The 26,231-nt window shown below is 44.9% G+C and overlaps 1 protein-coding gene across 1 annotated transcript in view; it reads right to left on the reverse strand.

Annotated features, from left to right (window-relative positions):
- The window catches only part of VAMP5 (vesicle associated membrane protein 5), a 66,207-nt gene extending 51,497 nt beyond the window's left edge, over positions 1 to 14,710 (reverse strand). The window contains exon 1 of the mRNA XM_078666883.1: positions 13,877 to 14,710. Within this exon, the coding sequence (XP_078523009.1) occupies positions 13,877 to 13,879 (3 nt within the window). The 5' untranslated portion in view covers positions 13,880 to 14,710. The remainder of the gene's footprint in view (positions 1 to 13,876) is intronic.
- Between the last annotated feature and the right edge of the window lie 11,521 nt (positions 14,711 to 26,231).

Genomic DNA, 26,231 nt, shown 5'->3' on the forward strand with positions numbered 1-26,231 from the left:
GTATTGGTGCCCCGAAGATAGTGTGCCAAGGGGGGAGAGAAGTCCATCCACAGTGCCCACGGCAATGTCAGAGGCCCCGGGGAGAGGAATAAAGAACCAGAGCTGGCACCAGGCAGTGGAAGGGGTAGTAGGCCAAAGATCCCCGGGCTCTAGTAGCGTAGCAAGCTGGACCGCCGGGTGCAGCGGCTACGGGTGACCATCTTAGTCACTCCGGTCCCCGACGAGCCCGCGCGGGACCCCCGGTATAGCGCTCAGGCTCACCTCCCAGTAGGCGGTCTCTCCAGGTTGCAGGCGGTCTCGACGATCTGTGCGGGCATGCAGCCCCCTCTCCGTGCTCCGGCTCCTCAGGGCCGCCTCGGACGGAGCGCGAGCTCCGCTCCCACGTCCCGGGCTACCCGAAAGTCCTTAGGAGGTGTCAGGGGGAGGCTCCGGCCTCAGCAGCAAGACTCCCGTGTGCCGTTCAGCAGCCGTGCACAAGGGCGGCGCGGGGCAGCAAGGTCAAGCCCGGTCCGCTCGCCAATCCCTGGCCTCAAGTGGAAGCAGGCGCCGGCCGGTCGAGAACACCGGGCCGTCGGCACAGCCCAGGGGCAGCAGCGGAGCCGTCCAGGCAAGTGCAGGCGGCAGGGATGCCAGTCGCGTCTCCCGATGGGGTCCTGGAGCCCCAGGCAGCGGTCGCCGCTGTTGTGGCAGTGAGGGGGGGCCTGCAGTCTCCACAGCCAACCACGCAAGGCCCCGGCTTCAGTAGTCCGACCACGCGCAGGGGCCGATCTCTCCTCCGGTGAAGCTGTGAGGCCCCGCAAGCAGCACCAGATAAAGCTCCCAACGGGCCCCGGAGCCGACGCCACTGGACGGATCCGTCTTGGTAGGGCTCGGACAGGTGCTGGCCAAAGCTAAGGCAAGTGCTGTGTCGGAGGGACGAAAAGCGTGTCCTATTCGTCCGCCATCTTGGACACGCCTCCAGCGGGCTCTTTTTAAACAAATTAGGAATCCTCTTCGTTGAAAGAAAGAGCTAGCACTGCCAGCTGTAGCTGGCAAAGAGGATTCATATATATTGTAGGTAGTTATAGCTAGGAACTAGTTTCCTTAGGAAAAGCGTTTTTTTTTGGCTGATAACTTTGGTGCCGTTTGACTAAGCCTCACAAACATTTTAAAAGAGGTTTTGTGGTGTTCCATCACGCGGGGCCGAGAAAACAGGGGGAGGGTGGGGTGGGTGTCACAAAACACGGTTTCTGTATGTTCCTTCACATAAGAACTTTAGACACAGCTACAGTCCGAACTGCTTAATGGAATTACACTAAATTTAGCAGAAAGGTAGATATTGGTCCAGGGAAGTGCCTTGTGATTTGGGGTAAATCCGTTCAGTAGTCTTACAGATATTACCCGAAATACAAATTTGTATATATAGAGACGCAAAGGCTCTGCGACCCCTCTCGATATCAATCTGAGATCTGATTGGCTGCCAACACTTCAAACCAAGAAGTGTTGGCAGGCATCTTGGGAATCGGATTGAGCTGGGTCCCACAAAAAACGTAAAACAAAATAAAGAGAAGGGGGCCCCCTATGCCTCTTTGGTGTGGTCCCAGAGAGACCCCGTCAGGGCCAAAATGTTTTGGGAAAAAAAAATCTATTTGAAGCAGCTGTGGCTCCTGCAAAAAGAAAAAAAAAAAGAGAAGAGCAGCTTCCCACGCTTCTCTGTTATTAAGCCCTCGGGTGGACCTGGTCCAGGGGGCATGCGGCCGTAATACTTATAAAGAGATGGGGTATTGCAGACTCCCCTGGGCCCGGGGATCAGGAGACCTGGCTTGGCCTAGGGGCTGGGGTCCCTGGGGCCAAAATTGGCCCTGTGAGGGGGTCTGTGTGACTCCCTCCCCTATTACAAATAGACTGTGCCCCAGGAGATGGGGGCCGCATGGACCCCCTTCCCTATTGCAGATTTTTTTTATGGCCAGCTCCGGGGAAGTTGCCAGGGGCCCTGTCCCCTTCCACAACCAGTCAACAAAGGGGCAAACAGCTTGTTGGGGATTGAAGTCCCCTTGGGTGGTGAAGGTCCTTGGGGCTAAGAACCCCTTCTGTTAACCAGTAAGTCCCACACAGTGGAATTGCTGAGAGCTGGTCAGAGACCAGCCCCCTCTCTCCACGACTCTGCAAACACACAAAGTAATATAAAAAAATTATACAAATTCACTTTAAAAACCAAAGGTTACAGGGCCATTATAGTTGGGCAATAGAATTAAAAAAACCTTAGAAATTCACAAAAAAAAAACCAAAGGTTACAGGGACGTTATAGTTAGACTCAGATTTCACTTGTGGAAAACCAATGAAATTCAGCAGTTATAGTTACCGGAGCTAACTATAACTTACACCCCTGCAATGCACCGCGTATGACCTCACATATTAAACCACTCATGACATGGTCAGTGACATCTCAAATGATTTCCCTGATGATATCATCAACAGAACCACTCAGACACCCACTTACACCCCCATAGAACCTCTCATGCACCCACTCTCACTGCCACACAACCCCTCTCATACTCATTCACAGACCCACACCAGTATGCACACAACCAAACACTCATCCATAGAGCCACTCACACATCCACTCACTCATACAGCCATTCACACATCTTCAAACTCACCCATACAGCCACGTATGCGCCCACTCACTCACCAATACAGCCACTCACACACACAGTCATACAGACATACAGAAACTTACACATCCACTCATACACCCTTACAGCACTTACACACCCACACAGAAACACAGACCGCCACTCACTCACCCATGAAGGTACTCACACACTCACCCATTTAGCCACTCAAGCTGCCACTCACTCACCAATACAGCTACTAACATGCCCACTCACTTACCCATACAACCACTGACATAGCCACTTATTCACCCATACAACTACTCGCACCCACAGAACCATTTACATACCCATTCACACATCCATACAAACCACTCATACACCCACTCACCCTTTCAGCCACTTACACATAGATTCACTCTCCCATATAGCCATTCACACCCACTCACTTACCTATACACACATTCAAACAGCTATTCATTCACCCAGACAGCCAGTCACCCATACAGCCACTCACACACCTATGCAGCCACTGACACCACCACTACCTCACCCATACAGCTACATTCATACCCACTAACACCTCCGTACAGCACTCACACACCCTACAGCCACTCAGACATCCACTCACACACCGATACAGTCACACAGCCACTCGGATAAGAAAAAATAGTATGACTAATTAACTTATGCTGTAGCTTATTATACATTTTTAAGTCTCAGAAATGTTTACAAAACACTTACACTCACGGGATGATGTAACCAGTGATGTTATTTGAGATGTCATCAGTGATGTCATTAGTGCAGTGCATTGGGGGCATGTAAGTTATAGTTAACTCAGGTAACTATAACTGCTGAATTTCTATGGTTTTCTATGGTTTTGTTCAAGTGAGTCTGAGCCTAACAGTAACGTCCCTGTAACCTTTGGTATTCTCAGTGAATGTATATATATAATTATACATTCACTGAGAAAACCAAAGTTTACAAAGAATATCTATCTAGCTATATATATATATATTAACATGTTCATACGATTCCCAGAATGCATTTGTAATGTAACGACATACTCTTTGACAAATTGGGGAGCATGACTCGATCGCTTTTCATACGACAGTATGAATATTCTTTTTTTTTTTATTCAAGTAAAGGTTTATTTAGAAAGTACAAAAACAATACTTCATACAGGCAATCATTTACCAATGCATAGTAAACAGAAAAGGATATTTAAGAATACTATTGATATATAACAATCTTCAAGGTAATAATAATATAACTTAAGGAATGGTATAAAGACATTCAAAGGTTCATAAATATTGTAAATGATAGTAAATGTCAAAAAAATATACAATTGAAAGGGTGTAATAGAAAGTGATAAATTGAGCACAATTATGTAAAAACAAACAGTAGGAAGTCAGGGAGGCTTGGTGACTTCTTGCATTGAAGGAGCTGGCGAAGAAGTATTCTTTGCTGTTTTATTCAGAAAGTGCATGATAGGAGACCAGAGGTGTAATCTTTTTGTAGCTAAAGAAATAGGGTGAACAAGGGCTGTATCTAAACGATGGTAATGGCATAGCGTATACCACCATGCTAAATAAGATAATTTAGAAGAGTCTTTCCAATTCTTTTAAATCTGTTGAAACGCTACAGCCAATAGCAAGTCAATAAGTCTTAGTTCGGGTTGATGTTCTCCCCATTCCGGTAGTATGAATATTCTTAGTATTATCGTCATGAAGGCGAGACAGGAGAAGTAATGACTCCACTTGCCGATTCTGAACCAATTGTATTTTGCAAAAGGCACCAATCGGCGTGTGGCCACAAATTTGTTGAGCAATAATGGCAATATTTAAAAGAAATAGATAATTTAACTTATTTTGAAATACACATGGCTATTAGAAAAACAAAGTACACTTGAACAAGTGAAAGATTGTGTTTGAAGCTATTAAGGAAGATGTTTATTGACATATCAGTTGAAGAGTATTCGATTACATTACGAGTGAATTCTGGGAATTGTATGAACATTTTAAAATATTGTAATTTCTTGCTTTTAAGGCGTGCATAATCTTGCCTCCTTAACTGGCTCAGCTGTGAACAAGCCTGATGTTACAGCCGAAAAACGAATCAGAAAATGCTACCATTCTGTTATTGAATAAACACTGGTGCTTCATAGAGTTGGGCTTCGTTTTATCTTCTATTTTTGGGCTTTGATTGACTCTCACAGGACACTCATTAACCATATCCGAAGCTGTCCTGCAGAGTTTGAGGCTTCAATAAAAATATATATATATATATATATATATATATATATATATATATATACACACACTAATATTATAAAGAGAGAGCCCAAACCTTTGAGGCGGGTAATCTCAGGAACCACAGCACCAATCACAACACCCAATACAGTATTGGAAAGGACAGTTGCAGCAGATGGACATAGGCTATACAGCTGCCCACCATATACATTAGAAGGGTAAAAGAACCTTAGGGGCAAAGTAGTCCCTTGTGGGCGTGGGCGTTCTGCTCGGGGCATTGTGCTGGGGGCATGTGCATGCAGCAATGGGCACGGGATTCGGACATTAAAACGGCATTCAGAAAAACAAAGCCTTCACACTACTTTCTTGTGGGTGTGGGCGTTCTGCCAGGGGCGTGGCCATACAGCGATGGGCAAGGCAAGCGCGCGGCATTCATGGAAAAACAAAGCCTTCACACTACTTCCTTGTGGGCGTGTGCGTTCTGCCGGGGGCGTGGGCATACAGCGATGGGCAAGGCATTCGCGCGGCATTCGTGGAAAATGGGCCGGAAATTCTGGATGCGTTCTGGAGCCACCACACACCATAACATATTGCTACGGTGCTCAAGCGGGGACTGAGGTGAGTCAGCGTACCAGCGGTGCTCAGGCGGGGGCTGAGGAGAGTCAGCGTACCAGCGGGGATAAAAAAAAAATAAACAGGCTGCTCTTTCACACACGCGTAGCGTCTACGGTGCTCAGGCGGGGGCTGAGGTGAGTCAGCGTACCAGCGGGGTTAAAAAAAAATCAACAGGCTGCTCTTTCACACACGCGCAGCATCGCGTGCACGCTATCACTCACCGAACTCTCAAGAGGCTGAGGAGAGTCAGCGTAACAGCGGGGATACCCGGACAACGTCGGGACGGGCTGCTAGTATATACATAGACAAAATTATATATATATATATATATATATATATATATATATTTTATCACAGCTTCTTCTTTCTACAAGTTCGTAGACAAAGACACGGCACTGCAACAGATGGTTTCTTCACGATTTTTATTTACACACCATGTGCAAAAAGAAAGTGTATCAAATAGACGGTCTACGCGTTTCGGCTCCTGCCTTCAACTGGACCATAAAGTCCTTTGGTCTAGACCTTACTTAAATATAATGATATGTGTAAGTACCCTCTACTATTTCCATGGTCATCTAGACCACCAACCCTGCATAGTCGATATATGGCTAGTACATACTAGGAATAATTTTGCATGAATATATACAATTTGCGTAAAGTACAAAGGTAACCCTATACCAATAACAAATAAAGTATTAACAATCAGATCAAGTTCCTTCTGTATACAGTGATTTGATATTAAATTTCAATTATTTCAGTAAAGTACTCCCACTAACCTGTATAAGGAAAACAAAGTAAAACGAAGTAAAGAAGGGAGGGAAGGAATAGTTTCCAAAAACAATATTTGTAGATATTAATTATCTACAACATTCAACTAAGTGACAACAAAGAAGAAAAAGAATGATGTCCATTGCATTTTTAAAAAAAATATGAAGTGTAAAACAAAACGTTGATGTTTCTAGATAATGCATAGTATATAAATTTGTGATCTGTGTTCAACCTATTATTTACAATTATATACATCTCTAAATCATCCATCACCATTTGCAATAAGAACATAATTTCTGTAAAGTACTTTATCTAACCAATTCCTTTCTTCGTTGTGCTTTTTCAATATTCATTGCCTTTTTAATTCTCATCCTCCTTAATCAATCATTGTACTTTATTCAATTTTCACATTATATGATCTGATTGATTTCTCCGGTTCCTGATTATATGATGGTTTCAAGTATGTACTTAGTCCAACATCATACATTTCCTTAGTGTATGAATTATCATACAGTCCTGAAGTGAAGGATTCCACTCCTATAATGTCATTCGTTTTTTCTATACCCATTTACAAATGTACATGCAGTTCTGCGTCCAAATTATGGCCGAATGGTACCTCTGTTCCCATGCTCAGTATCATTCTAGACTCCAGGCGTCTTAATTGTAACAACTGATCTCCGCCTCGTTCCGGGATTTTACACATCTTAATCCCCGAGTATTTTAGAAGGGCGGGATTACTTTGATGATATTGAGCAAAATGTGTGGCCATCGGGTAGCCAGGGTCCTTGTTCTTTATCGCCCTTAGATGTTGAAGTATTCTCAGTTTTAGTTGGTTCACTGTGCTCCCGATGATAGATTATATATATATATATATATATATATATATATATATATATATAAAGTCAGGCTCTCCTCCAAACGGTCGAAGAACCAAAGGACACTGCGGGGCTTTAGAAGGTACCTTTATTCAGATTGACGGGCATGACCGGTTTCAGCTATGTGCCTTCTTCAGATGGCTTTATCTAAATGTTCGCTTCTCATTGCTCAGGTCGTATTTAAGCTCCTCCTTCCCAGTGGCGGGGAGCATCAGCTGCGCTTGATTAATTCTGTTTGTGCAGATTCCAGGGACTACCAGTCCCATGCTGCAACGTGCAGGTAACCCAGCACTAATGAGGATAACGCTTCATAGTTCACATTTTGGCAACCTTCTGTCCCTTCTTTCTGCTGCCCACCTTCCAAGGACAGGATGGAGATGCAAATTCAGTGACAGCGACTCACCAATAAATCTCGGTCCGCTGTACTACAGCAGCTTCTTGTCTCTTGGTTGGTTTGGGTAGCGGGTCATGAAATAATCCAATACCTCAGCTAACATAGAAGGAATTGTACCATGTATCGCGACCTCTTCCCGAAAGGGTCCTTTGTGCACACCATGGGTAGCGTGCCAAACATCAAGTCAGTCTCTCCTCCAAACGGTCGAAGAACCAAAGGACACTGCGGGGCTTTAGAAGGTACCTTTATTCAGATTTACGGGCATTACCGGTTTCAGCTATGTGCCTTCTTCAGATGCCTTTATCTAAATGTTCGCTTCTCATTGCTCAGGTCGTATTTAAGCTCCTCCTTCCCAGTGGCGGGGAGCATCAGCTGCGCTTGATTAATTCTGTTTGTGCCGATTCCAGGGACTACCAGTCCCATGCTGCAACGTGCAGGTAACCCAGCGCTAATGAGGAAAACGCTTCATAGTTCACATTTTGGCAACCTTCTGTCCCCTTCTTTCTGTCTCTTGGTTGGTTTGGGTAGCGGGTATATATATATATATATAAATAAATAAATAAAATCAAGAGCACAGCATGCTCGAAACGCATCGCAGAGGAAGAGAATAAAAACATTTTCCTGCCTTATCCGTTTGGGTCCGTCTCTCTCTTTTCGCCGAGAAGGAAGTCTGAAGAGCATGCTTTGTGTGTATATATATATATATATATATATATATATATATATATATATATATTCAAAACAAAAGTGTCCTCCTGCGAAGACGCACTTGAAGAACAGGCGAATCCTGTTTGTTTTAACAGCATCCTTTATTCATTAAAAATCGGACATCTCTGTGCTCATAAAATAGTTCAATGGCCCAACGCGTTTCAGAGCTCCTGCTCCTTTTTCACGGGCTTCATGCAGTGTCAATGGGCGAAAAGAAATGGAAAACGAGTCACCTAATTATTTACATCTTTTAACATCCTGTGGTAGGTCACACCCTCTGGTGGGTCAAATTGGCATTCTGGGACTCGTAGTTCTCCCATTTCTGAATTAACATCCTCCGGAGGCCCACTGGAGGGCCATAACATTGATGAATAACATTTCTGACAAACGGAACGGCCTACCAAAAGGTTTTCTCATTACAGGCACTTCAATGACCAGAGTGCACGGCGCCAAGAGGAAGTTACCTGTTAAAATGCCGAAAATGATGGTTTCCGGTTTGCCAGCAAAGCCTGTGAACAAGAGCCACTTTGAATTTCGAACATGAGTGCACAGTCATGCTCCTGCAATCAATAAAGCTGTGTCTTTAATCTTCTGTGGAGTTGCGCTTTCGTCTCTGGACAACATGTGTATGGATAATTAACGTCCGTCCCGCAGTGAAAGCGCACCGCCTTGTGAAAAGTTTGGTAAGGTGCTGCTGGGGCGAAGAACTGTTCGTGCCTCAGTGTGGCCACAGGGGACAAATAATGGACTGTGCAGGCGTGTTTGGAGGCCCACTGGAGGGCCATAACATTGATGAATAACATTTCTGACAAACGAAACGACCTACCAAAAGGTTCTCTCATTACAGGCACTTCAATGACCAGAGTGCACGGCGCCAAGAGGAAGTTACCTGTTAAAATGCCGAAAATTATGGTTTCCGGTTTGCCAGCAAAGCCTGTGAACAAGAGCCAGGAGGCTCGAAATATATATATATCAGGTAAAACTCCAAATGCTGTATCGAGCACCATCAGGAGAAACATACACTTTTATACGCTGGTTGCTGGTGCAATGCAAAGTTCTTTATTCTTTCATCAGTGCAACTCGTAAGGCGCGTTTCGGCGATCCCAGTTGCCTTGCTCACATACATTGTTGTTTTTAGGAGCCACACATATAATGTTAAAAAGCAAAGCTGTATCATCATTTTATATGAGGAAAGAGGAATGACCTCCCTTTATCAATATAACAGAAACAGCACAGGTCAGAAGTACAATGTTCGATAAACACAGAATATCATTTCACCTGACTCAGCCTTTTTCTCCAGCTACTAACGTAGTAAGTGGTTATTATGTGCCATTTCTCGCCAAGTAACTGCTATTCTCAACTGACAACCCAGAGGCTGAATTTCAGAATATCATGTTTAGAAATATTGTCTGTCATAAATATTTTGCTCTAAATTTTATGTACAAAGATATCCCCCAATTAAAGTAGATTCTCAATTATTAACTCCAATAAGACAATATTTTTATAGAAAATATTTAGTACACAATATTTATATCAAGTGAGATTCTGACAAGCATATTCTGTTACTTCATTGTCCTGTGGTCTAGGGCACAACTGTACTGCCCATTGGATGCCAAATAGCCCTGAGTGTTGACTCACCCAGGGTAGGGTGAACAAACATTGAAGGCTTACTGTAGGATCAGGGCTACAAACTCATTTACATTATAAATAAAACATGAGTTTAATCTGTTTAAAAAGAACAAAACAACAAGTGAAGTGGGCTGTACATTTTCTCAGGAGTCTGCTGTTTGTAGTTGAACACCAGGCTTCCTGAAGACCAAGGATGTCTAGCCTTCATTCGACCTATGTCTCTTTCTGCTACCACCCTGTTTCCTGTCTATTTATCCCATTCCTGCAGGCTCTTTTTATCCCTGATTCTCCTTTCATCATTGTTTTCCTGTCTTTGTCCTCCTCCTTCGTTCTCCGTGCTCTGACTCTTTTTATCTGGGTCAAAGCCTGATGATGAAAAATAACTCCAAACCTCAAATTAGTGCTGAGGTCCACCACCTGCAACCACTGGCACAAATTAATCAATGGTAATAACACCCAATAGTGGTTACTGTCCAGTGGGAACTGTGAGCCTGCGGTGCCAAAATGTTTTGCACATTCTGGGTCTGATTCACAAACTGCACTACTAGAGTAGTTCTTCAAACTGACTACAAAGTGATATGCCCAATCTGCACTTTTGTGGTACCGTACACTTTTGTAGTAACTTACGTGAGAGACTTATACTTTTGTGGTAATCTACACGTGTAACATACACTTTTGTAGTAATTTACACTTTTGTAGTAACTGACATTTTTTTTTCATTTCAAAAAGCTTTATTCGAATTGTTTATACAAATTCATAAAAGCGTACAGGTTCCATCACATTTAAGAAACAACAGTAAAAATCATTATACATTCAGATCATTTTACATACACAGTTAAAAGAGGGTAAGATAAAACTGTTGTAAAAATTCTTTAAAAGGAAAATTTGGTACTATTAAAAAACATTTAGTGTTTGCAAATAATTCATCAAGTTTCAATTTGGATTGATTTCCTGTAACTCACAATTGCTCTCAAGAAAGAGGAAACAGTATAAATGGTGCAATCATCATCTAGCATTCTTAATTTGTCATATGCCCCTCTACATGACCTTAGACCCCAGGCAACAAGGAGAGGTTTCAGCAGTTTCCTCCTTGGAAGGATATAAAAAGAGCAAAAGAGAATGCAATGTATATTTGATTGTATGGACACATTGTCGCAGGGGCAAGTTCTTTTTTCCCTTGACCAGTCATTGCACTGTGGTAAAGTTACAAATCTAAAAAACGTTTCCAGACGAAAATAGGTCAAACGCATGCGGTGATATAACGGCTGCTCAATCACAAGGTAGAACTGGATACCCACGTGTGCTGTTATTGAATCGTGATCCGCAACAGTTTTCTTGTGTCTTTCTTCCTGCCATCTTTTGTTTTCAAAATATTCTCGGAGGGACTTTTTTATAGCAGACCTTGAGATGGAGTCCATGCTATCTGGCTTAGAGAAAAATTCTGGGTATCCAATTTAATGCAACAGGTTTTTAACATAAGAAAACCATTTAATATTGGGGGCTCCGTCACATGCCAAGAAGTCTTCTATTATCTCTCTGTTGAGGGACGTGCAAGGGTTAGTCCAAACATTATGCCACAGTAGAACCGGGGCAAATTTAATAATGTCCGATACATACTGGAGGGCCACTTCCGTGTGCATCACATATGTTGAAGTGGACTTTGGAACGGCCAATAAAAATCGTAAAAACCGATTCTCAATTCGTTGTAGGTTTTCAACTGTTTCCATCCCCCAGATACCCGCACCGTAGGTGCCGGTCGAGACACATTTGGCCTTAAAGATCTGCGTCAGCTACCTTATTGGTCTACCCCCCAGTTTTTTGGCAAAGTTTGTCAGGGCGCCTGTGGCTCTGGAAAATGCCAAAGCCCTGGCGTTTACCGCTGGTTTCCATGAGCCCGTTCTCTCGAAATGAACCCCCAGATAGCAAAAGGTGTCTGCAAACTCCAACCGCCTGTTGTCCAGCGTAATTAAACAGGGTGTTCTACGTTTCTTTGGGCCGCAGGACATAGTGAAAGTCTTTGAGACATTTACCTGGAGACCCCTTGTTTGCATGAAATCAGAAAATTGTTGAACCGCTTTTTGTAAGCAAACTTTTGTCTGTGAAAGAATTGCCGCATCGTCGGCATAAAGAAGTATGGGGATAGGGTTCCCTTTTATTGTGGGGTAATCAAAATAATGTTCAGAGAGCACGAGTCCAACCGGGTTTATATATAGAGTAAAGAGCAAGGGTGCAAGTATGCACCCCTGCCTTACTCCTCTTTTGATAGAGAACAGTTCTGAGCATTCCCCCATCCTCCCGTATCTCACACGCGCACCCGCCCCATAGTAACTGACATGTGTAACTTACACATTTGTAGTAAGTCCAGCACTACACATGGCCAACCAATGGTAATGCAACATCCCACAATAGAATATAACGGAGATAGGGACTTAATATAAGAACCCATAGCAAATAATGTTAAATTAAATTAGATTTTAAATATATATATATATATATATATATATATATATATATATATAATTTAATGTTAAATAATTATATATAACTTAATGTTAAAAAGCACTTAAACATAATACTTATTATTTAATTATAAAATATTGAAATGTAAAGTATAATGTAACATTACATTTTATTAAACATATTTACATGATTACATTAATTGTAAATACTTCTATACATCACTTTTAATAATCATTAATGTATAGTAAAAATCTTTTTTTTCTTCAAGTGGAAATTCATTTTATAATTTGAACTTCAAAAAACGAATTTTAATTTATTTTAACATGTGTCCATTAAATAAAGTTGTAATTCATATTTAATTTAATGGTGCCGTGGCATTTGTTTTTATTTGATTCTACATTTCAGGCAAAAATATAAAAATGCATTGATATTAAAATTTAACAAACCTTTTTTTATTATTTAGTTTCGAGTTGAATATTTTCTTATTTTTTCTATATATTTTACCTTGTGGAGATCTCCGCCCGACTGCGGGGTCTCCCTTAGATAAAGTAGAGGAAACATGGGAATCAAAGGGTCCCACTGATATGGCTATCCACTGAACCTCTCCATTTTAGATAGATTTTTTATAGGTTATTTGCTGCTGCCTTCCTCTGTGAAATATGGGTCCCAAACACCTCTGCCACAAGGGCGCCTTTCATGGTTTGAACTCATCTTCCTCGTCCCACTGCAGCCCTGAGCGGAGTTCAGTAAAGTTACCTCGTTGTGCCTGGGTCAATATTGTGGCAAACCAAACCCCAACAAATCCACCATCAAAAAGGAAACTGCGGATCTCCAACCGCAAAGGAGTTCCCGGGCAAATGCGAATCTTTGCTAAAGTCTCTTGTGACTTTAGAGTTGTTTCCTTGGAACAGCTTAGGGAGGCATCTGGTCTCCACCAAAGGTCAGGCTGCCAATGTTCCCTTGCAATTGGAGTCGGATGTTGTGGCTGGTGCCTTAAAGTGTAGACATTTTAGGGGCTTGTTTGTAAAAAATACAGCCGGTCAGGATAATCTGGAAACTCACACTTGAGGCGAAGCAAGCGCTAAACAAATTGATAGCCAGCCTGTGGTGCGCAAGGGTGCAACGGACCGAAATGCAAGCAAGCAAGGCAAAAATACCCCTCTGCCCCCGGGTTCGTAGTAAACAGAGTATACGCACTGTCGGACCCCGCACACCCTTGGGTCCCGGTGCCACTGCACCTGCTCTTCAATGATAGTTACTAGCGGCGCAAACCTCGCTCTCACACAAAATAGATAGAACGCCAGAAACAGGGTGCACGCTTCCTTGACACATACAACAGGTCCGAGAAGCGGGACAAATGTTCCTCACACACAAGCAAATACAATACAGAGTTCAAGCCAAGCAGCAGATTCACACACATCCCGTCACCCAGCAACCAAGAGATCTGTCTAGTGTTTGTGTGCTGTGTGAAGAAACCGGTTGACACAGTTCTAAACCTGCTCTTTCACTTATCCGAAACCACATGGTATTTACAAATAACCTCTTACTGCCAACAAGTTTAAAAGAAAAAAAAGAATTTACCATTCCGCCCGCTGCACCCGCGGCGCCCTTTGGTCGGTCTCGCCCGGTGGCCTCGGTGGTTATCTAAATTCGCCCGACAGAACCGGTGACAGCAGTGACATAACTTCCCCTCGTGTGACTTCCCCTTCCCGCAGAACTATCCCGGACTTTCCGGGCCTCTTCAGTGGAGGGCGAGGTGGCCTGGTGCCAGAGGACGAGCGCGCCACAGCTCCGCGAAGTCAACACTCTGGTGGCACTGCACCGGCTGGTGAAGCACGATTTGGCTGCGCGTTTTTACGCCCTTGGCACAGCGCTGCTCGACACGACTGGCTATGGCATGGATTGGAACTTCCTGGCAAGGCTTGGCACCGGTTGGCGCACCCTACACATGGCAGGAGGGTAGCACAGCTCGAGAGCTACAAGGTTGAACTAGAGCAGCAGGAAGAGTAAATATAGAGTGTGGGTGGGGAGAGTGTGAGGGGGCGGGCCTCTCTGCCCCAGGCAGTGTGAGAGCTCACGCACGCGATTCGGTTTCAGGGACTTGGCTGACAGCTTTCTCACAGGCAGCAAGTATTAGTGCAGGAAGGGCTCCGTGGGCACAAAATACAAGCAAGTGCCCCCATAGCCTGGTTTTGTAGAAAAAGCAATCAATAATTGAGGTGAAAAGCGCCCCTCCCACCCCGGTAGTAGCAGGGCGGAATTTGGCGCTGGTGGCCCCAATGCGACTGTCTTTGGCGCCCCATGACCTCCTTCGCTACGGATTCTCTCCCTACCACCCTATAAAAGTTCTCCTTAAGTCAGTGATTTAAATGGAAAAAAATAAGTGCAGGTACTCACCAAAAGGAGCGGTGGACTGGGGCGTGAAGTGTTGGGCGGGATTAGGGCGGAGCCAGGGGCGGGGCTATGTTTTCAACCTTTCCAAACTTTATACGCAAGAAATTCAAGTGCAAAGTAAAAAAATCTGAAGAATCTGTCCTACGGTTATGACCCTAATAATAATAAATGTATGTTCAAAACCGTCTCTGAATTTTGCCATTAAAGCTTTGCATGTTGGAATTTTTAGAGACCCTTACTTATAATGAGAAAGAAGAACTACGAGTCCCAGCATGCAAAAAGCGTTACCAGCTAAAATTTTGAACTGTCTGAAAGTCTAAACCCCATTCCATGACGCTGTCTGTCACATTTGGGATAAACATGGTTTCCCATACGAAGCAGTTTAAATCAGTGCTTAATTTGAGCTGGTGTTTTCCGGTGCTTAGCACCAGCACTTAATTAGTTTCTAGTGCTCAGCACCAGCACTTAATTGTGAACACTGCACTTATAACAGTCTACCACATGGTGGGGCTGCACATCTAATTTAGAGATAAGCAGAACAACAGTTGTTTATGAATACAATATACATTAAAAATGACTAATACCTACATCCCTAGCTATTCCTTTAGCTTTTGGGACATGGAATAATCTGAACTGTCGCACTTGTAGGCGAGAAAGATGGTTAGTAGTTATTTTGGTAGCTTTGACAGGGGCGATGGGTGGTGCAGGCTGCAGCGGCCTTCTAATCAGGGCCCTGGCACTTATTATTTTACAAATTAAGCACTGGTTTAAATGCACCGAACCCAGAAAAAAAATTGTGTTGCCTTTAAAGAGTTTTTTTCTTTGAGGGATTTAAATTGCTGATGAACTAACATTTACAGTCTTTTAAAGCAATGACATGCTAAAATGCTGTACTGCCCTAAAGAATACGCCCCTCTCCCTCGTCCATTAGTTTTATGGTGGACTCTAAACTCCCACTGTGCAGGATCAAAGGATAAACTAAACACCCAGCCGCCCCACACTGCTGGAGGAGTTGCAGAGGAGCACTGCAAGATTACTGTGCCCAGGTGACAAAAGCTTCTATTCTGGCGCTCCTGTGCGATCTCAGCTCAGGATTGCAGAACCAGAGCGGGTAGCGTGAAAAGTGCTGCGGAGGCACGAAAAAATGAAAGGAGCGCCACCTGTGTCTAGGCAAGGCCACCATGCGTACCGGTACTCTCCTTGTCCTAGGAGAAGTTCCGGTACTCTAGGGGCAAACATTTAAAAGTGCCGGTACTCCGTACCGCTGAGTACCGGCCCATTTAAAGCACTGCCTTAAGTGTCCATAACCACTCTCTCTCTCACGCATTTCTTTTGTTTTAGCGCCACTCATGCCAGTGTAGAGTGTCAGACACTTTACATTGCACACACATGACACAGAGACAATAAATCATATGGGTGTGAATCGGTGGATAGGCAATGTTACATAAGACCGAGGACTACAAGGTGTAGGCGTCACCTGTCGTCCATACTGGTAGACAGTATAGGTAAAGAGTGCTAGGTCTGGAGAAGCACAAACTCAGAAATTAAAAATTACCACTATGTAAGGGGTTCAGTTTGCTAATAAGAATTGATTTCTACCCAAATACGCCATTTTTGCGAAATTAGGATAATGAAAGACTTGTGGGTGTGGGGGGGGGAGGTGGTTGGGGGTATATCAATGCTCTAATCTATGTAATCTATACCTTGCCGTTTGCATGCAGTTCTTTGACCACAGTTGATAGGTCTCTGTTCTATATTAGGATTTTAACTTCGAAACTGCAAGTAAACAAGCATTTGCAATGCAATAGGTGTCGCAGCATTAAAGTTTGAGTTACTGGCATTGTAAATGACAATGCTTTGCATTAATTTTTTGTCTTTAATTTGCAATTGGTATATAAACATTGTTTGCACAAAGGCATTCACACGATACCACCCCGATTGACGAAACCAGTTTGAGGGTACCCATATTCAAATGTACTTTTTAGGACTAACACTCTAACCATGGTTTACAATGTGACCAAAAATCGAATGTGGGCAAACCATTCCATCAACTGATACCCCCACTTTGTAAATACGTGTAATGTGCTCTGTTTGGTACTGTTCCATCTACATGTGCCTCATCATCAATGATTTTTAACCTGGTTTTAAGTGAACCACACAATATAGTTCTTATGCATAGCACCTCGATCTGCCTGTGGAGGCATACACTTCACAAGAGTATTATATGGAAACAGGCGAATACAGGAAAGGGCCTGCAGAACACAAGGGGACACACAGAGAGGCTGCTACCTGTAAAGTACAGAACCACACTGTACAGAAAAAATACGGGGCGTTGTACTATGTGGGAATGCGCACACTTACAAAATTACACCTGCAATAATATCACATGGAACACTTCCTGCCTGTCTGCCCCAGTACCTGCTTCTCCTCGTGCAGTGCATGTATTGCCTGTACATAACACATCAGTACTGGGAAGAGGCACACGCAAGCAGGGCAAAGACAAGTGTTTACACGAAATGACATATAGGGACAGACTGTGGTCCGATAATGGTCCAGGTACCGTGTGCCGCGTGTGGACCCCTTTCGCTAACGCTGGTACGCTTCGCAGCGCTTCAGTTCGTCTCGTACGGTAAATCTAGAGCAGCCCGCTAAACCTCACGCATCTCGCGTATGAAGCGTACGGAGCTGAGGAAGGGGGGCGAGGCGTACTGGGCACTGGAGCCGTGCGGTTCGTACCAAGGCCGGGAGACAGGATGGGGATGTCTCCCAGGTACGGCCACACAGTGTACGATCGTTCAGGGACTTCGGGTCCGGAGCGCAGCGCACATCGCACACAATAACAGTACCTTCTGGTGGGGGATGCGAAGTGCACAGCAGCGGGGGTCAGTCCTCTTCACGTCGCGATGCTTCTTGGGGGCAATGCTAGCTACTGCTCGGCAGGCGTACGGGTTTGGTGCGCTTGTGTGTGTGTTTGTGTGCGACGGCGGGGGGTGTCTCTGTATGTGTGTGTGCGTGTATGTGCGCGTCTCTGTATGTGTGCGTGCGTGCGTGTATGTGTGCTCGTGTGTGTGTCTCTGTGTGTGCGCATGCGTGCAGGGGAGGTGTGTCTGTGTGTGTGTGTGTGTTGGAGCTTCCCAGGAGACAGGAGATGGCCACGGCGTGCGCGTTCTCGCGTGCGGCCCGCTCCGATCGCCTTTTGGAAGAGGCGCGTGGCCAGCTCTTGTCTCCTGGAAAGCTGAGTCGCTCACTATAGGTCTCTGGCAAGACCACGCTTTCGTGTGGTTAACGCCACAAGACCTAAAAAGGATCTCTTGGACAAAAAAAACCAGTAACCCACTAAATAATTTACGATATAGGCACTTCTGTGATATGCATGGTCTTTGCAGCAGGCATATGAACCCTCTGCACTACCTTATGTCGAGTCAAAACTTCCTCCAGACAAAACTCTGATCTCTATCAAGCAGACCCATTAATCACCAGAGTTATCGTGACATTTTTGTCCTTGCCCAAAAAAAGAAGCTGCAACTGGTGCTTTTACATCCACAATATATTTGAAAACACGGCACTCTCCGCAGTCAGCACCCAGTGGTGTGGCACTGGTTGCACCGCCCTAGAGCCGGTCCTAGTTCAGAGCCACTGCACCAGCTGCACTATTGTTTATGGACATCGATTGGCCAAAATGGCAGGGGTTGCAGAGTGACATCATGCACCATTTGACCGTAATTACATCAGAGGGATTGGCATCATCTGACCTTCGACCCTAACTCTTTCTAGGAAGTCATGTCACATAAGCTTAACCCTGATGACATTCTGATAATTGACATTGCTGAAGTTCCATAATACCTATGATTAATAAAACAAAACAGCACAGACAAGTGTCTTTTAAATACCACCTACACTAGAGTGCTGACATGATCTTTGGAAGTGCTGGGGTGTAATACCTCCGCGAACTGTAGCTAGTGAGAGAAGCAAGTAAGACAGACCTCTTCGAGAGGAGCTCCAGGATTCTTGTTCTGGGACATTTTTGAAAAAATGGGATAACATCTTGCATCATAAAGTACACTTTTCACATAATATTGCTAAAATGCCACAGGCTCTGAAAGGGCAGTCATTAAATGTTCAAACCCTTTCATGGTGTAGAAAGACAATGAAACATGACTCACCACAGGAGTTGATCCAATTTTTTACAGAATGTGCTATGGGGGGCCGCCATGTGAATTTTGTTCATGGGTGACCCCACATGCCAACAATTATGTGAAATACGCCAGTGCCAGAATGCTGTCATTAATGCTGTCCATATACCATGGGTGATCCTTATGTTAAAAATTACCTCCAGTGTGCAAGTGCCAGGATTTTGCCATGGGTGCCTCCTATGCCAAGAATGTCCTCAAATATGCCAGTATTTTTACACAGGTGCGCTGTATACCACGAATGACCTCTTGCCTGCCAGCATCCGTATTTTAGCATGGGTGACTATTATGTCATGATTTACCTCCAGTATGACAGTGCCAGTATTTTGCCATGGGTGCTTCTATTAGACACGCATTACCTTCCATATGCCAAGGCCAACGGCAGATTTGCTAGCATAACACTCTCACTCAGGCTTACTTGCATTCATTCACTCACTCACACTCATCCTCACTTACTCACACTGATTTATTCTTACTCATTTGTTCATTCTCACTCACTCTCTTAAACTCACTCTTACTTTTACACATGTATTATCATTCATTCGCAATCCTTCACTCTCATGCATTCTTACTCTTACCCACTCATACTTTCTTACTCAGTCACACTCACTTTCACTCATTCCTTCACTCAGTCTCACTTATTCTCCGTCACTCTCATTCACTCATTTATTCACACTCACATTCTCTTTTAATCTCACTCACTCATACTTTCTCATCCACTCACATACACTCTTACTCTCACTCCTCACTTATTTTTACTCACTTTGACTCACTCATTCTGTTATAGTCGCTCACTGTCACTCATTATCATTCACACTTATTCTCACTCACCCTCGCTAACCCTCCTCTCACATTCATTCTTACTCTTTAATTCTCAGTTTGAGTCACTCTAACAACCCCCTACTTCACTCTCACTCATTGCAACTCATTCAGTGACACTAATTCACCTTCACTGTTAATCTCACTCATTCATACGTTCTCACTCACACCCACTCTAACTCACTCTTTCTCACTTATTTTCACCTGTTTGACTCACTCATTGTGACTTAGTTATACCCACTGTAACTCACTTTCACACATAATCACCCACATTTACTCTCACACACTTGCTAACACGTCCTCACATGCATTCTTAGTCATTCACTCTCACTCACTTGCAGCCATTCTTACACTAACTCACTCTGACTTACTGATGCTCACTTCCTGACACCAAATCTTACTCATTCTCACTCACTAACTGTCCCTGATTCTCACTCTCTTTCAGTCACACACACACATGCATACACATACAAAGAGACAGCCATGCTCACACATGCACTTTCTCTGAAACACTCTCACCTACAAACACATACATTTACAATAATTTTTTTAATTACCTGAGCTACCAGTGAAGGTCCCTTTTAAACTAATGGATTTCATTTTTCTTGTATTACACTCACAGTGAATAATAGAGCATTGGTCACTATGAGTATAATACAAAAGGGCAGAAAACAAGGCAAGGCCTTTGGTGCCCATGGGTTCTTGGCACTGTCCCCCCCCTTTGATGTTAAGGGGAAGAAGGGCACAGGGAGATGATGAATTCAGTGAACAGAGACGGCCTGGTAGTGTGGAGGAGAGGAGGGCTGCTCCCAGATTCACTGTGGTGGTGGTACTATGTCAAGGTCTGGCTAATAGGACCTGACACCAAAGAAGCTGGGTTGCTAGGTGAGGGAGAAATAAGGATGGAAGAGGACAGTACCAACAGAGATGAGCAGAGGGGAGTAGAAATGGTGAAAGAAGGGAGGGACGGGGAGTTGAGGTGTGAGGGGAAAGGACGTGACAAGATGGGAGGAGGAGACAGATGAGGGGAACAACATAGGACATCAGAAGGTCAGAGTAGAGCGAGGAGCCCAGTGAGGGCAGCGACCCAGTCCACTGCAGGGGCGTACCACACAACCCAGCAGCCCCCCAGGGACGCAGGTGTGCCCCCACCAGTGCCCAAGCCCTGAAGAGACCCCTTGGGTTGTGTGTTTGTTTGCTTGTGTTTTAATTTGTCTCCTGTTCCCTTCAGCTGCTACGTGCAGCAGGCTTTATAAGGGCACAGTGCTGACCCAGTACTAGTCAGAAAGAAAGTAACAGCGTGTTACTTTCTCTTTCATTCTGACCATGGGTGTGTAAATGGAGAAGCCTCTTTTGAAACTGTACTGGGCCCAGGGCCAGCTTAAGCGCTGGTGGCACCTGCTGTGACAATCATTTCGGGCCCCCTCCTCGCATGATCTCCTCCTCGGGTTCCCTCACTTCCAACTGGCAAAAGTGCCCATCATCTCTCCATAGCCCCTCTCCGACATACATTTCATGTTTTTTAAAGTGCTGGTAAAGAGTGCCTTTACTAATCCTTTCAGCTATCCACATAAAATATAGATCTGCTCTTTGCAGCAGGCACATTAACCGTTTGTGCTACTTTACAGCGAGCCAAAACTGCTACCAGACAAAACTCTGGATCTTTCTCTCTAGCAGAACCATTATTTGGAAGAGTTATCTTGTCATTTTTATTACTGCCTGAAAGCTCAACGGACAAGGAACTCTGCAGCTGGTGCTTTTAACCCGTTCGGTGCTCGTGACGGAACCACTCCGTCACGAGCCACGCACGCGCTGTGCTAATGACGGAGTGGTTCCATCACGGCGCGGCCGTCCCCGCCCACGCTGCAGCTATTCCACGCATGCATGGCCGTTTTAATGAGTGGGCAGGGCCGTGACGGAACCCCTCCGTAATGAACACAGAGCGCTCGTGGCTCGTGACGGAGTGTTTCCGTCACGAGCATGGCGGTGCCGCGCGACCCCCCTCCCCCCCAGCGCCGCGGCAGAATTACCGCCTCGGCCAAGGGGTTACATGGTATATTACAAGCCTCCCCTGAGGTTAGTTACGCCCCTCCTCCCCCCGCCCCTTCTAGGTCAGTGCCCAGGGCAGCCGCACAGGGCCCACCACCTTAAAGCCGGCCCTGATTGGGCCTCCTTATAATTTTGCGTGGCAGCCGGTAGGAAAATACAGGAGGCAAGTGTTTTTTGTTGGCAAAGTCTGCACTTTCAATGAACTGCTTTGAAGATTTTTCAGGAAGTAGGTCATTTGTACGTGGGCTTGAGTCGACCCACCCTCTTGACGGTACCCTGAAACCAGATGAGTGCAGAGCTCCGTGGGCTGGGCTGGATGGCTGCTATTGCACTGCTGCAAGGAACTGAACTCCCCAGGTTGGCGAGAGTACAAACAAAGTTGCAAAATCAGACAATAACAAGCCAAGCAGCTAATGTTAGTGTTTTCAGCCTGTTGCTGGGAAGGTGGGTGGACACTGGTATGGATTAAGGGTAATAGAGTGGTTTGTCGTGGCATGCTTGGTATTGCCAGTGTTGCTGTTCTGATCAACAAAACTAAACAAACAAATATCGTGCAGCACTGTGCAAACCGCCATTTTGTTGGTTGCCCTTTTTAAATTTCATTAAAAGAATCAAACCAAAGCAGCAGAGCAGTGGGCCCTGCGGGTCTGCTCAGGGGTACCGGATTTGAGAGGTGACGTTTTGAGAAGGAGAGGCGAATGAAATGGAGAATGTTCGAAAACATGTGAGGGAGGGGATGTGATAGAGTAATAAAGGGTAGACAGGAAGGGAGGACAAGCAGAAAACTCAGGAGGGTGAAGAAATGTGAGTGAGGTGCGAATAAGAGACTATTGTGAAAATAGAAGGAGAATGGGGGGAGGAGGGGGAGTAGGGGATTTGTGTGCCTCCGGACAGTTGGTGCTTTGAGGGAGAGTGTGTGTCTTTGTTATAGACTTTGCACTGCGGTAGAGTCACTGCCTTAAGGCCACCACGCAGGGCTCGAGTCGGGGTACCACGCGGGTGGACAACGTCCCCCCATTTATTGTACCAGGGGGACGCCATCCCCCATGCCAAACAGCTGGACTTAACTATTTGGCCTCTCTGGGTCGAGGAGCTCGGCACCTTTCGTGACGTCACTTCCTGTTGTGACGTCACTTCGGGTGACAGCGTCCCCCCACTTCTTTTTTCAGGACTTGTGCCCTGGCCACCAGACATGTGAAGGATCCGCTACAAGCTCTTTCCATGCTTGAGCTGGGTTGAGTTGCGCTGTTGGACCTGCTTGCCAGGGTCCCAGGGTAGCGTGGCCTTGAAATAGAGTGACCAGATCGTTGGACCCAAAAACCGCGACATTTCGCAAAAATGGAGGAAGGACTACAAATTGACATCAATAAAGTGGCAAAGAATGACAGCCCTCATCCACATAGAAGCACAGAAGAGGCATTAAGAAAATAAATAAACTGTATTTTTTAAAACCAGCATCTTACCTGTTGATTAAATTCCTTACTCATAACAGCTTCTTACTAGCCTTGCTTTGGAACACCTTAAAAAAGTGCCTCTCACTGTTTTCAGTTTACCCTCTCAAAAAACCAGGACATGAGCCAATTTTACCGAAATCTGCCGGGACAACTGTTGGAAAACTGGGACGGTCCGGGCAAATCCGGGACACCTGGTCACCCTACCTTGAACATGCGGTTTTGCATTGCATGTAATTAAAAGTAATTCTGTGTAATTTCTCCAAAATTTCGCATAATCATGCAAAAGCAAATGAGTCAATTTCGCACATGCCTACCTGTAAACGCTTTAGTTCAGGAACAGCGGGACTAATAGTGCTTCAAGTCAGGATTCACATAATTAATTAAAGGGATACTTGTAAAGCGCACTGTTACTCTACCCGAGTGTCCTGGCGCTGTAGACCGCTGGGGAACCCGTCCTGGTTTTCCCTGTGAGATGGTCCCTTGCTGGGTATCTCCAGGGTGAAACCAGGCATCCCCGGCGTCTGTGGGGGGCTGTTGTAGAGATGAGGCAAGCTTAATGCCCAGAGTTACCGAGTGTGTTCCCTGGTTAGAGTAGGCGCTGAGGCGAGAATTATCGAGTCTGTTGACCCTGGTCCAAGACCCTGCCGCGTCGGGAATTGAACCCTGGTCCCGGGCCGTTCTCTGCTTACAGGTCTGCTGCCTCTAACCAGTGAGCCACACCTCTCCACAATACATTGGCTGATTTGATCAAATAGGCATGGGTTCCTTAAAAACAGACTGGTGAAGTCACAGGTGAGGATTGAGCGCTTTGGCAGAGCTGCTTCGAAGGACAGGGTAATGGTGCTGCAAGTAGGAATCAACATGCACTGACAGACCTACTCACAAGTGGACTCACTTTTTAGGTCGAGCATTCAAGACCTCTTGTATATACTTTAGAATATACTTATGTGTGTATCTACTTTGTGGGCTCGGGAGGTCAGCCCTAGGACTTGTCTGCTTCCGCTCAGAGACTTTTTTTCTGTTCAACTGCCTCTATTTAACTGTCTTGATAGAAAATGACCAGCAGAGGTCAGTAAAATACCAGAATCACTTTAGCATTCTCTAGATTCCAGTCCAGAGAAACGGTCTTCCACGAGCACCCCTAGACAATAATATTTTTTTTCAAATCTTGTATTTTCAGTGATATGACCACCGAAGGGCCCTTATTTTATATTAAAAACAGAGCTTTGGACTATATAATTTCCCGCGGAAAGGCAATATTTCTCTCCATGTGTTCCCACACCTGGCGTGTCACGCAGTTTGGTGCTTACTTTCCCTCCATGTTAAAGAACAGGAGATGTTTCAACACCAGGCTAATGTGATGCATAGCTAAATACATATAAGGCTCAAAAGGCGAGACCAATTGCATTGCAAATGCTTGTTCAATGCTTGTTGATGATAATGAATGGACGGTTTGAGTCACATTGACTGATTGCTTGTAACTCTTATGGATATACAGAGGGATGGTGCTACAGGTCAGGAATGAGGTATATTGGTAGAGCTTCTTGTGATGGCCAAACCACTACAATAGCAGGCGACTAGGCTTGGTGCTAGCTAGGATGACATAGTGCAGTTGTGGTTTTTTATTTAACAATGTTATTCTAACATCTTTAGCCTTCTTTCACTTGAATTGGACTAATTCACTTGAAAACAACTATCTGTAAAACTGCAAAACTGGACTTTGTTCCCAATCGCATGGAAGCTCTGGTATTGCTGATAAGGCTGCAGGTCATGTTTGAAGTGCATTGACAGCTGCTTGTAATGAACAGAGATTATTAATAATTTACAGGTGAGACCCTTGGATGCGTGTTTGTGAGCAGATGTGTGAGAGCAGAATGCATGGGTTCAAGAAGGCACTTGCGCCTCTCACTGTTGCCAGAAATACATCTGTTATTAGCCAATGTGCCTTGCAGTGTGTATCAGGAATCTAAGCTGGGAAGCTCTCACCTGAGTGATAAGTGAAGCAACTCAATTTGATAATATCATAGAAGCAAATGCCATAGGAAATAATTTCCAGTGCCATTATCATTTTGCCAGTTAGTAATTCTGAAACCATATAAATCCCATCTTCTCTTCGTCACCATATTTGGCAAGTATATTGTTTGAGAGAGCCTGATCATCACAAAGCATGCAGCAATCATATTAATGACTATCTCAGGGTGGAAGGGATCCAGAAACAAAAGATGGACTGTTGTGGGCAGTGAAAGTGAGCAAATTACTTCTTTCTGGTTCAACGGTACCAGAAGTAACTCTTCCAGATGATGTGGGAAGAAACCAATCTGCCATATTATGACAGGGTGGGACAGGGACAGAGGGCATGTGGGTGTATCGTAGTGTTTTGTATTGTGTGTTTTTGTGTACTTTTATGATTTTAATTAATCGAATAAAGTGTTTTGACTGACTGACATGTGGGTGTTGTATGAGTGGTACTGGCTTGGGAGGGGTGACTATTGTTACAAAAGTGCTTTTGGTGGCCAGGAGTTAGAACGTGAACCCACACCTCAACAATCGCCTTACTTTGTCAATTTCTATCACAGCTGTGCCCAGCTTCAGGACCTGTGTTTTCTTATACTGTCCACGTTTTGTCACCAAGACTTGCAGCACTACTTCCTGTTCTGTATGCCTTTTGTGAAACGGCATAGCTGCTGCCTTTGGTGTGCATCTTTAACCTGAGGAAGGCTGGAATAGTAACTGTCCAAGCTGTGTGATAGAGGCTTGACAGCTGCAACTCTGTGTGACAGAGGCTTGCAGTGCTGCAGCTCTGTGTGAGGCAGGCTTGCACAGCTGCAGCTCTATGTAAGGGAGGCTTCCACAGCTGCAGCTCTGCATGAGGCAGGCTTGCACAGCTGCAGCTTTATGTAAGGGAGGCTTGCACAGCTGCAGCTCTGTGTGACAGAGGCTTGCAGTGCCGCACCTCTGTGTGAGGCAGGCTTGCACAGCTGCAGCTCTATGTAAGGGAGGCTTCCACAGCTGCAGCTCTGTGTGAGGCAG

The sequence above is a fragment of the Lissotriton helveticus genome, chromosome 11 (assembly GCF_964261635.1).
Source record: "Lissotriton helveticus chromosome 11, aLisHel1.1, whole genome shotgun sequence".
NCBI classification, from domain to species: Eukaryota; Metazoa; Chordata; class Amphibia; order Caudata; family Salamandridae; genus Lissotriton; species Lissotriton helveticus.